Source organism: Oncorhynchus gorbuscha, linkage group LG17, assembly GCF_021184085.1.
Source record: "Oncorhynchus gorbuscha isolate QuinsamMale2020 ecotype Even-year linkage group LG17, OgorEven_v1.0, whole genome shotgun sequence".
Classification (NCBI taxonomy): Eukaryota; Metazoa; Chordata; class Actinopteri; order Salmoniformes; family Salmonidae; genus Oncorhynchus; species Oncorhynchus gorbuscha.
The window spans coordinates 14,550,561-14,562,617 of record NC_060189.1 but is presented as its reverse complement, the minus strand read 5'-3'; the positions used below and the strand labels follow the sequence as shown (position 1 = coordinate 14,562,617).

The window sequence follows — 12,057 nt, the reverse complement described above, 5'->3', positions numbered from 1 at the left end:
TCCGTCTCTCTCTGTCTCCGTCTCTCTCTGTCTCCGTCTCTCTCTGTCTCTCCGTCTCTCTCTCCATCTCTCTGTCTCTCTCTGTCTCTGTCTCTCTCTGTCTCCGTCTCTCTCTGTCTCCGTCTCTCTCTGTCTCCGTGTCTCTCTGTCTCCTTCTCTCTCTGTCTCCATCTCTCTCTGTCTCTCTCTGTCTCCGTCTCTCTCTGTCTCCGTATCTCTCTGTCTCCGTATCTCTCTGTCTCCGTCTCTCTCTGTCTCCGTATCTCTCTGTCTCCGTATCTCTCTGTCTCCGTCTCTCTCTGTCTCCATCTCCATCTCTCTGTCTCCGTCTCTCTCTGTCTCCGTATCTCTCTGTCTCCGTATCTCTGTCTCCGTCTCTCTCTGTCTCTCTGTCTCCGTCTCTCTCTGTCTCCATCTCTCTGTCTCTCTCTCTCCATGTCTCTCGTCTCTCTCTGTCTCCGTCTCTCTGTCTCCGTATCTCTCTGTCTCCGTCTCTCTCTGTCTCCGTCTCTCTCTGTCTCCATCTCTCTCTGTCTCCGTCTGTCTCTGTCTGTCTCTCTGTCTCCTTCTCTCTCTGTCTCCATCTCTCTCTGTCTCTCTCTGTCTCCGTCTCTCTCTGTCTCCGTATCTCTCTGTCTCCGTATCTCTCTGTCTCCGTATCTCTCTGTCTCCGTCTCTCTCTGTCTCCGTATCTCTCTGTCTCCGTATCTCTCTGTCTCCGTCTCTCTCTGTCTCCATCTCTCTCTGTCTCTCTCTGTCTCGGTCTCTCTCTGTCTCCGTCTCTCTCTGTCTCCGTCTCTCTCTGTCTCCGTCTCTCTCTGTCTCCTTCTCTCTCTGTGTCCATCTCTCTCTGTCTCTCTCTGTCTCCGTCTCTCTCTGTCTCCGTCTCTCTCTGTCTCCGTCTCTCTCTGTCTCCGTCTCTCTCTGTCTCCGTCTCTCTCTGTCTCCGTCTCTCTCTGTCTCCGTCTCTCTGTCTCCGTCTCTCTCTGTCTCCGTCTCTCTCTGTCTCCGTCTCTCTCTGTCTCCGTCTCCGTCTCTCTCCGTCTCTCTCCGTCTCCATCTCTCTCCGTCTCTCTCTGTCTCCGTCTCTCTCTGTCTCCGTCTCTCTCTGTCTCCGTCTCCATCTCTCTCCGTCTCTCTCTGTCTCCGTCTCTCTCTGTCTCCGTCTCTCTGTCTCCGTCTCTCTCTGTCTCCGTATCTCTCTGTCTCCGTATCTCTCTGTCTCCGTCTCTCTCTGTCTCCATCTCTCTCGGTCTCTCTCTGTCTCCGTCTCTCTCTGTCTCCGTCTCTCTCTGTCTCCGTCTCTCTCCGTCTCTGTCTCTCTCCGTCTCTCTCTCTCTGTCTCCGTCTCTCTGTCTCCGTCTCTCTCTGTCTCCGTCTCCGTCTCTGTCTCCGTCTCTCTGTCTCCGTCTCTCTCTGTCTCCGTCTCTCTCTGTCTCCTCTCTCTCGTCTCTCTCTGTCTCCGTCTCTCTCTGTCTCCGTCTCTCTCGTCTCCGTCTCTCTCTCTCTCTCCGTCTCCGTCTCTCTCTGTCTCCGTCTCTCTCTGTCTCCGTCCTCTCTCTGTCTCTCTGTCTCCGTCTCTCTGTCTCCGTCTCTCTGTCTCCGTCTCTCTGTCTCCGTCTCTCTGTCTCCGTCTCTCCGTCTCTCTCTGTCTCCGTCTCTCTCTGTCTCCGTCTCTCTCTGTCTCCGTCTCTCTCTGTCTCCGTCTCTCTCTGTCTCCGTCTCTCTCTGTCTCCATCTCCGTCTCTCTCTGTCTCCGTCTCTCTCCGTCTCCGTCTCTCTCTGTCTCCGTCTCTCTCTGTCTCCTCTCTGTCTCCTCTCTGTCTCCATCTCTCTCTCTCTGTCTCCGTCTCTCTCTGTCTCCGTCTCTCTGTCTCCGTCTCTCTCTGTCTCCATCTCTCTCTGTCTCTCTCTCTCTGTCTGTCTCTCTCCGTCTCTCTCTGTCTCCGTCTCTCTCTGTCTCCGTGTCTCTCTGTCTCCGTCTCTCTCCGTCTCTCCGTCTCTCCGTCTCTCCGTCTCTCTCCGTCTCCGTCTCTCTCTGTCTCCGTCTCTCTCTGTCTCCGTCTCTCTCTGTCTCCGTCTCTCTCTGTCTCCGTCTCTCTCTGTCTCCGTCTCTCTCTGTCTCCGTCTCTCTCTGTCTCCATCTCTCTCTCCGTCTCTCTCTGTCTCCGTCTCTCTCTGTCTCCGTCTCTCTCTGTCTCCGTCTCTCTCTCCGTCTCTCTCTGTCCGTGTCTCTCTCCGTCTCTCTCTGTCTCCTCTCTCTGTCTCTCTCTGTCTCCGTCTCTCTCTGTCTCCGTCTCTGTCTCCGTCTCTGTCTCCGTATCTCCTGTCTCCGTCTCTCTCTGTCTCCGTCTCTCTCTGTCTCCGTCTCTCTCTGTCTCCGTCTCTCTCTGTCTCCTCTGTCTCCGTCTCTCTCTGTCTCCGTCTCTCTCTGTCTCCGTCTCTCTCCTGTCTCCGTCTCTCGGTCTCTCTCTGTCTCCTGTCTCTCTCTCTGTCTCCTCTCTCTCCGTCTCTCTCTGTCTCCGTCTCCGTGTCTCTCTGTCTCCTCTCTCTGTCTCCGTCTCTCTCTGTCTCCTCTCTCCGTCTCTCTCTGTCTCCGTCTCTCTCTGTCTCTCCTCTCTCTGTCTCTGTCTCCTGTCTCTCTCTGTCTCCGTCTCTCTCTGTCTCCGTCTCTCTCTGTCTCCGTCTCTCTCTGTCTCCGTCTCTCTCTGTCTCCGTCTCTCTCTGTCTCCGTATCTCTCTGTCTCCGTCTCTCTCTGTCTCCGTCTCTCTCTGTCTCCATCTCTCTCCGTCTCTCTCTGTCTCCGTCTCTCTGTCTCCGTCTCTCTCTGTCTCCGTCTCTCTCTGTCTCCGTCTCTCTCTGTCTCCGTCTCTCTGTCTCTCTCTCTGTCTCCGTCTCTCTCTGTCTCCGTCTCTCTCCGTCTCCGTCTCTCTCTGTCTCCGTCTCTCTCTGTCTCCGTCTCTCTCTGTCTCCGTCTCTCTCTGTCTCCGTCTCTCTCTGTCTCCGTCTCTCTCCGTCTCCGTCTCTCTCTCGTCTCCATCTGTCTCCGTCTCGTCTCTCTCCGTCTCTCTCTGTCTCCGTCTCTCTCGTCTCCGTCTCTCTCCGTCTCCGTCTCTCTCTCCGTCTCCGTCTCTCTCTGTCTCCGTCTCTGTCTCCGTCTCGTCTCTCTCCGTCTCCGTCTCTCTGTCTCCGTCTCTCTGTCTCCGTCTCTCTGTCTCCATCTCTCTCCGTCTCCTCTGTCTCCGTCTCTCTCTGTCTCCGTCTCTCTCTGTCTCCATCTCTGTCTCCGTCTCTCCATCTCTCTCTGTCTCCGTCTCTCTCCGTCTCCGTCTCTCTCTGTTTCCATCTCTCTGTCTCCGTCTCTCTCTGTCTCCGTCTCTCTCCGTCTCTCTCCGTCTCCGTCTCTCTCCGTCTCTCTCTGTCTCTCTCCGTCTCCGTCTCTCTCTGTCTCTCTCCGTCTCCGTCTCTCTCTGTCTCCGTCTCTCTCTGTCTCCGTCTCTCTCTGTCTCCGTCTCTCTCTGTCTCCGTCTCTCTCCGTCTCCGTCTCTCTCCGTCTCTCTCCGTCTCTCCGTCTCTCTCCGTCTCCGTCTCTCTCCGTCTCCGTCTCTCTCCGTCTCCGTCTCTCTCCGTCTCCGTCTCTCTCCGTCTCCCTCTGTCTCCGTCTCCATCTGTCTCCGTCTCTCTCTGTCTCCGTCTCTCTCTGTCTCCGTCTCTCTCTGTCTCCGTCTCTCTCTGTCTCCGTCTCTCTCTGTCTCCGTCTCTCTCTGTCTCCGTCTCTCTCTGTCTCCGTCTCTCTCTGTCTCCGTCTCTCTCTGTCTCCGTCTCTCTCTGTCTCCGTCTCTCTCTGTCTCCGTCTCTCTGTCTCCGTCTCTCTCCGTCTCCGTCTCTCTCCGTCTCCGTCTGTCTCCGTCTCTCTCTGTCTCCGTCTCTCTCTGTCTCCGTCTCTCTCTGTCTCAGTCTCTCTCTGTCTCAGTCTCTCTCTGTCTCCATCTCTCTCCATCTCTCTCTGTCTCCATCTCTCTCCATCTCTCTCTGTCTCCATCTCTCTCTTTCTCCATCTCTCTCTGTTTCCATCTCTCTCTGTCTCCGTCTCTCTCTGTCTCCGTCTCTCTCCGTCTCTCTCTGTCTCCGTCTCTCTCTGTCTCCATCTCTCTCCATCTCTCTCTGTCTCCATCTCTCTCTGTCTCCATCTCTCTCTGTCTCCATCTCTCTCTGTCTCCATCTCTCTCTGTCTCCATCTCTCTCCATCTCTCTCTGTCTCCATCTCTCTCTGTCTCCATCTCTCTCCATCTCTCTCTGTCTCCATCTCTCTCTTTCTCCATCTCTCTCTGTCTCCATCTCTCTCTGTCTCCATCTCTCTCTGTCTCCATCTCTCTCTGTCTCCATCTCTCTCTGTCTCACCTTGTTGCCTCTCTCTCTCCTCTGCATGCGCTCCACGTCGTCTATCTCGTAGACCTTTATTTCGAAGGGTTCTGTGGTTCCCCTGGGTGCGGGGCGTAGCGGCCCGTCTACCCAGCGTACACCTGGGCTGATGGCAGGCTTCCTGACCGGAGAGGACGAGTCCGGGGTCAGGCTGGAAATCAGACGACGACGCTGGGTACCTGGACACACACACACACACACACACACACACACACACACACACACACACACACACACACACACACACACACACACACACACACACACACACACACACACACACACACACACACACACACACACACACACACACACACACAAGAGGAGAAAAGACAAACACACACACACACAGACAAGGGAGAAAAGAGAAAGAGAGGGGAGAGAGAGGAGAGACAAGAGGAGAAAAGAGAAAGAGGGAGAGAGAGGAGTAGACAAGAGGAGAAAAGAGAAAGAGGGAGAGAGAGAAGTAGACAAGAGGAGAAAAGAGAAGAGAGGGGAGAGAGAAGTAGACAAGAGGAGAAAAGAGAAAGAGAAAGAGACAAGAGGGAAAAGAGAAAGAGGGGGAGAGAGTGGAGTAGACAAGAGGAGAAAAGAGAAAGAGAGGGGAGAGAGAGTGGAGTAGACAAGAGGAGAAAAGAGAAAGAGAGGGGAGAGAGAGGAGTAGACAGGAGGAGAAAAGAGAGAGGGGAGAGAGAGGAGAGACAAGAGGAGAAAAGAGAAAGAGAGGGGAGAGAGAGGAGAGACAAGAGGAGAACAGAGAAAGAGAGGGAGAGAGAGGAGAAGACAAGAGGAGAAAAGAGAAAGAGAGGGGAGAGAGAGGAGTAGACAAGAGGAGAAAAGAGAAAGAGAGGGGAGAGAGGAGTAGACAAGAGGAGAAAAGAGAAAGAAGAGAGAGAGGAGAGACAAGAGGAGAAAAGAGAAAGAGGGGAGATAGAGAGGAGTAGACAAGAGGAGAAAATAGAAAGAGGGGGAGAGAGAGTGGAGTAGACAAGAGGAGAAAAGAGAAAGAGGGGGAGAGAGAGAAGTAGACAAGAGGAGAAAAGAGAAAGAGGGGGAGAGAGAGAGGAGTAGACAAGAGGAGAAAAGAGAAAGAGGGGAGAGAGAGAAGAGACAAGAGGAGAAAAGAGAAAGAGGGGAGAAGTGGAGTAGACAAGAGGAGAAAAGAGAAAGAGGGGAGAGAGAGGAGTAGACAAGAGGAGAAAAGAGAAAGAGGGGAGAGAGAGGAGTAGACAAGAGGAGAACAGAGAAAGAGGGGAGGAGAAAGAGAAAGAGGAGAAAAAGAGAGAGAGAGAGGAGTAGACAAGAGGAGAAAAGAGAAAGAGAGGGGAGAGAGAGAGAGACAAGAGGAGAAAAGAGGAGAAAAGAGAAAGGAGAGAGGAGGGGAGAGAGAGGAGTAGACAAGAGGAGAAAAGAGAAAGAGAGGGGAGAGAGAGGAGTAGACAAGAGGAGAAAAGAGAAAGAGAGGGGAGAGAGAGGAGAAGACAAGAGGAGAAAAGAGAAAGAGAGGGGAGAGAGAGGAGTAGACAAGAGGAGAAAAGAAAAGAGAAAGACAAGAGGAGAAAAGAGAAAAGAGAGAGAGGAGTAGACAAGAGGAGAAAAGAGGAGAAAAGAGAAAGAGGAGGGGAGAGAGAGTGGAGTAGACAAGAGGAGAAAAGAGAAAGAGGGGGAGAGAGAGGAGTAGACAAGAGGAGAAAAGAGAAAGAGGGGAGAGAGAGGAGAAAAGAGAAAGAGAAAGAGGGGAGAGAGAGGAGTAGACAAGAGGAGAAAAGAGAAAGAGGGGGAGAGAGAGAGAAAAGAGAAAGAGACAAGAGGAGAAAAGAAAAAGAGAGGGGAGAGAGAGGAGTAGACAAGAGGAGAAAAGAGAGGGGGAGAGAGAGGAGAGACAAGAGGAGAAAAGAGAAAGAGGGGAGAGAGAGGAGTAGACAAGAGGAGAAAAGAGAAAGAGGGAGAGAGAGGAGTAGACAAGAGGAGAAAAGAGAAAGAGGGGAGAGAAGAGGAGAGACAAGAGGAGAACAGAGAAAGAGAGAGAGAGGAGTAGACAAGAGGAGAACAGAGAGAGAAAATAGACAAGAGGAGAAGAGAGAGGGGAGAGAGAGGAGTAGACAAGAGGAGAAAAGAGAAAGAGGGGAGAGAGAGAGGAGTAGACAAGAGGAGACAAGAGGAGAGAAAAGAGAAAGAGGGGAGAGAGAGAGAGGAGTAGACAAGAGGAGAAAAGAGAAAGAGGGGGAGAGAGAGGAGTAGACAAGAGGAGAAAAGAGAAAGAGGGGGAGAGAGGAGTAGACAAGAGGAGAAAAGAGAAAAGGGGAGAGAGGAGTAGACAAGAGGAGAAAAGAGAAAGAGAGGGAGAGAGAGGAGTAGACAAGAGGAGAAAAGAGAAAGAGGGGAGAGAGAGGAGTAGACAAGAGAGAGGGGAAAAGAGAAAGAGAGGGAGAGAGAGAGAGTAGACAAGAGGAGAAAGAGAAAAGAGGGGAGAGAGAGAGGAGTAGACAAGAGGAGAAAAGAGAAAGAGGAGGAGAGAGAGAGAGAGTAGACAAGAGGAGAAAAGAGAAAGAGAGGAGAACAGAGAAAGGGAGAGAGAGTAGACAAGAGGAGAAAAGAGAGAGAAGAGAGTAGACAAGAGGAGAAAAGAGAAAGAGAGGGGGGAGAGACAAGAGGATAAAGAGAAAGTGGGGAGAGAGAGGAGGAGACAAAGAGAACAGAGAAAGAGAGAGAGAGAGGAGTAGACAAGAGGAGAAAAGAGAAAGAGGGGAGAGAGAGGAGTAGACAAGAGGAGAAAAGAGAAAGAGGGGAGAGAGAGAGGAGTAGACAAGAGGAGAAAAGAGAAAGAGAGGGGAGAGAGAGGAGTAGACAAGAGGAGAAAAGAGAAAAGAGGAGAAGAGAGAGAAGGAGAGAAAAGAGAAAGAGGGAGAGAGGAGTAGACAAGAGGAGAAAAGAGAAAGAGGGGAGAGAGAGAGGAGTAGACAAGAGGAGAAAGAGAAAAGAGGAGAGAAGGAGGAGAAAAGAGAGAGGGGAGAGAGAGGAGTAGACAAGAGGAGAAAAGAGAAAGAGGGGAGAGAGAGGAGTAGACAAGAGGAGAAAAGAGAAAGAGGGGAGAGAGAGGAGTAGACAAGAGGAGAAAAGAGAAAGAGGGGAGAGAGAGAGGAGTAGACAAGAGGAGAAAAGAGAAAGAGGGGAGAGAGAGGAGTAGACAAGAGGAGAAAAGAGAAAAAGAGAGGGGAGAGAGAGGAGTAGACAAGAGGAGAAAAGAGAAAGAGGGAGAGAGAGGAGTAGACAAGAGGAGAAAAGAGAAAGAGGGGAGAGAGAGGAGTAGACAAGAGGAGAAAAGAGAAAGAGGGGAGAGAGAGGAGTAGACAAGAGGAGAAAAGAGAAAGAGGGAGAGAGAGAGGAGTAGACAAGAGGAGAAAAGAGAAAGAGGGGAGAGAGAGGAGTAGACAAGAGGAGAAAAGAAAAGAGAAGAGAGAGGAGTAGACAAGAGGAGAAAAGAGAAAGAGAGAGAGAGGAGTAGACAAGAGGAGAAAAAGAAAGAGGGGAGAGAGAGGAGTAGACAAGAGGAGAAAAGAAGAGGGGGGAGAGAGAGGAAGACAAGAGGAGAACAGAAGAGGGGAGAGAGAGGAGTAGACAAGAGGAGAAAAGAGAGAGGGGGGAGAGAGAGAGAGGAGTAGACAAGAGGAGAGAAAGAGAAAAGGGAGAGGGGAGAGGAGTAGACAAGAGGAGAAAAGAGAAAGAGGGGAGAGAGAGAGGAGTAGACAAGAGGAGAAAGAGAAAGAGGGGGAGAGAGGAGTAGACAAGAGGAGAAAGAGAAAGAGGGGAGAGAGAGGAGTAGACAAGAGGAGAAGAGAAAAGAGGGGAGAGAGAGGAGTAGACAAGAGGAGAAAAGAGAAAGAGGGGAGAGAGGAGTAGACAAGAGGAGAAAAGAGAAAAGAGGGGAGAGAGAGGAGTAGACAAGAGGAGAAAAGAGAAAAGAAGGAGAGAGAGGAGTAGACAAGAGGAGAAAAGAGAAAGAGGGAGAGAGAGGAGTAGACAAGAGGAGAAAAGAGAAAGAGAGAGGGAGAGAGAGAAGTAGACAAGAGGAGAAAAGAGAAAGAGGGGAGAGAGAGGAGGAGACAAGAGGAGAACAGAGAAAGAGAGGGGAGAGAGAGGAGTAGACAAGAGGAGAAAAGAGAGAGGGGGCGAGAGAGGAGTAGACAAGAGGAGAAAAGAGAAATAGAGGGGATAGAGAAAAGTAGACAAGAGGAGAAAAGAGAAAGAGGGGGAGAGAGAGGAGGAGACAAGAGGAGAAAGAGAAAGAGGAGGGAGAGAGAGAGGAGTAGACAAGAGGAGAAAAGAGAAAGAGGGGGAGAGAGAGACAAGAGGATAAAAGAGAGACAAGAGGAGAGACAAAGAGAAAGAGAAAGAGAGGGAGAGAGAGGAGTAGACAAGAGGAGAAAAGAGAAAGAGGGGAGAGAGAGGAGTAGACAAGAGGAGAAAAGAGAAAGAGGGGAGAGAGAGAGGAGTAGACAAGAGGAGAAAAGAGAAAGAGAGGGGAGAGAGAGGAGTAGACAAGAGGAGAAAAGAGAAAGAGAGGGGAGAGAGAGGAGTAGACAAGAGGAGAAAAGAGAAAGAGGGGAGAGAGCGGAGTAGACAAGAGGAGGAAAGAGAAAGAGGGGAGAGAGAGGAGTAGACAAGAGGAGAAAGAGAAAGAGAGGGGAGAGAGAGGAGTAGACAAGAGGAGAGAGAAAGAGGGAGAAAGGAGACAAGAGAGAAAGAGGGGAGAGAGAGGAGTAGACAAGAGGAGAAAAGAGAAAGAGGGGAGAGAGAGGAGTAGACAAGAGGAGAAAAGAGAAAGAGAGGGGATAGAGTGGAGTAGACAAGAGGAGAAAAGAGAAAGCGGGGAGAGAGAGGAGGAGACAAGAGGAGAACAGAGAAAGAGAGGGGAGAGAGAGGAGTAGACAAGAGGAGAAAAGAGAGAGGGGGCGAGAGAGGAGTAGACAAGAGGAGAAAAGAGAAAGAGAGGGGATAGAGAGAAGTAGACAAGAGGAGAAAAGAGAAAGCGGGGAGAGAGAGGAGGAGACAAGAGGAGAACAGAGAAAGAGAGGGGAGAGAGAGGAGAGACAAGAGGAGAAAAAGAAAGAGGGGAGAGAGAGGAGTAGACAAGAGGAGAAAAGAGAAAGAGGGGAGAGAGAGGAGTAGACAAGAGGAGAAAAGAGAAAGAGGGGAGAGAGAGAGGAGTAGACAAGAGGAGAAAAGAGAAAGAGAGGGGAGAGAGAGGAGAGACAAGAGGAGAAAAGAGAAAGAGGGGAGAGAGAGAGAGAGACAAGAGGAGAAAAGAGAAAGAGGGGAGAGAGCGGAGTAGACAAGAGGAGGAAAGAGAAAGAGGGGAGAGAGAGAGGAGTAGACAAGAGGAGAAAAGAGAAAGAGAGGGGATAGAGAGGAGTAGACAAGAGGAGAACAGAGAAAGAGGGGAGAGAGAGGAGGAGACAAGAGGAGAACAGAGAAAGAGAGGGAGAGAGAGGAGTAGACAAGAGGAGAAAAGAGAAAGAGGGGAGAGAGAGGAGTAGACAAGAGGAGAAAAGAGAAAGAGGGGAGAGAGGAGTAGACAAGAGGAGAAAAGAGAGAGGAGGGGAGAGAGAGGAGTAGACAAGAGGAGAAAAAGAGAGGGGGAGAGAGAGGGAGTAGACAAGAGGAGAAAAGAGAGAGGGGGAGAGAGGAGTAGACAAGAGGAGAAAAGAGAGAGGGGGAGAGAGGAGTAGACAAGAGGAGAAAAGAGAAAGAGAGGGGAGAGAGTGGAGTAGACAAGAAGAGAAAAGAGAAAGAGGGGAGAGAGAGATGAGTAGACGAGGAGAAAAGAGAGAGGGGGAGAGAGTAGACAAGAGGAGAAAGAGAAAGAGGGGAGAGAGAGGAGTAGACAAAGGAGAAAAGAGAAAAAGAGAGAGAGAGGGAGTAGACAAGAGGAGAACAGAGAAAGAGAGGGGAGAGAGGAGAGACAAGAGGAGAAAAGAGAGAGGGGGAGAGAGAGAGGAGTAGACAAGAGGAGAAAAGAGAAAGAGGGGAGAGAGGAGTAGACAAGAGGAGAAAAGAGAAAGAGAGGGGAGAGAGAGGAGTAGACAAGAGGAGAAAAGAGAAAGAGGGAGAGAGAGAGGAGTAGACAAGAGGAGAAAAGAGAGAGGGGAGAAGAGAGACAAGAGGAGAACAGAGAAAGAGGGGAGAGAGAGTAGACAAGAGGAGAAAAGAGAAAAGAGAGAAAAGAGACAAGAGGAGAAAAGAGAGAGGGGGAGAGAGGAGTAGACAAGAGGAGAAAAGAGAGAGGGGGAGAGAGGAGTAGACAAGAGGAGAAAAGAGAAAGAGGGGAGAGAGAGGAGTAGACAAGAGGAGAAAAGAGAAAGAGGGGAGAGAGAGCGGAGTAGACAAGAGGAGAAAAGAGAAAGAGGGGAGAGAGAGAGGAGTAGACAAGAGGAGAAAAGAGAAAGAGAGGGAGAGAGAGGAGTAGACAAGAGGAGAAAGAGAAAGAGGGGAGAGAGAGGAGTAGACAAGAGGAGAAAAGAGAAAGAGGGGAGAGAGGAGTAGACAAGAGGAGGAAAGAGAAAGAGGGAGAGAGAGAGGAGTAGACAAGAGGAGAAAAGAGAAAGAGAGGGGATAGAGAGGAGTAGACAAGAGGAGAACAGAGAAAGAGGGGAGAGAGAGGAGGAGACAAGAGGAGAACAGAGAAAGAGAGGGAGAGAGAGGAGTAGACAAGAGGAGAAAAGAGAAAGAGGGGAGAGAGAGGAGTAGACAAGAGGAGAAAAGAGAAAGAGGGGATAGAGAGGAGTAGACAAGAGGAGAAAAGAGAGAGGAGGGGAGAGAGAGGAGTAGACAAGAGGAGAAAAGAGAGAGGGGGAGAGAGAGAGGAGTAGACAAGAGGAGAAAAGAGAGAGGGGGAGAGAGGAGTAGACAAGAGGAGAAAAGAGAGAGGGGAGAGAGGAGTAGACAAGAGGAGAAAAGAGAAAGAGAGGGAGAGAGTGGAGTAGACAAGAGAGAAAAGAGAAAGAGGGGAGAGAGAGATGAGTAGACGAGGAGAAAAGAGAGAGGGGGAGAGAGTAGACAAGAGGAGAACAGAGAAAGAGGGGAGAGAGAGGAGTAGACAAGAGGAGAAAGAGAAAAAGGAGAGAGAGAGGAGTAGACAAGAGGAGAACAGAGAAAAGAGGGGAGAGAGAGGGAGACAAGAGGAGAAAAGAGAGAGGGGGAGAGAGGAGAGACAAGAGGAGAAAAGAGAAAGAGGGGAGAGAGGAGTAGACAAGAGGAGAAAAAGAAAGAGAGGGGAGAGAGAGGAGTAGACAAGAGGAGAAAAGAGAAAGAGGGGAGAGAGAGAGGAGTAGACAAGAGGAGAAAAGAGAGAGGGGGAGAGAGGAGTAGACAAGAGGAGAACAGAGAAAGAGGGAGAGAGAAGACAAGAGAGAAAAGAGAAAAAGGAGAGAGAGAGGAGTAGACAAGAGGAGAAAAGAGAGAGGGGGAGAGAGGAGTAGACAAGAGGAGAAAAGAGAGAGGGGGGAGAGAGGAGTAGACAAGAGGAGAAAAGAGAAAGAGAGGGGAGAGAGGAGTAGACAAGAGGAGTAGACAAAGGAGAAAAGAGAAAAAGGAGAGAGAGAGGAGTAGACAAGAGGAGAACAGAGAAAGAGAGG

General features: G+C 50.7%; 1 protein-coding gene across 1 annotated transcript in view; it reads right to left on the bottom strand.

Moving 5' to 3' along the window:
• The window catches only part of kif26ba (kinesin family member 26Ba), a 247,243-nt gene that overhangs the window by 9,603 nt on the left and 225,583 nt on the right, over positions 1-12,057 (bottom strand). The window contains exon 17 of the mRNA XM_046307708.1: positions 4,403-4,602. Within this exon, the coding sequence (XP_046163664.1) occupies positions 4,403-4,602 (200 nt within the window). The remainder of the gene's footprint in view (positions 1-4,402; positions 4,603-12,057) is intronic.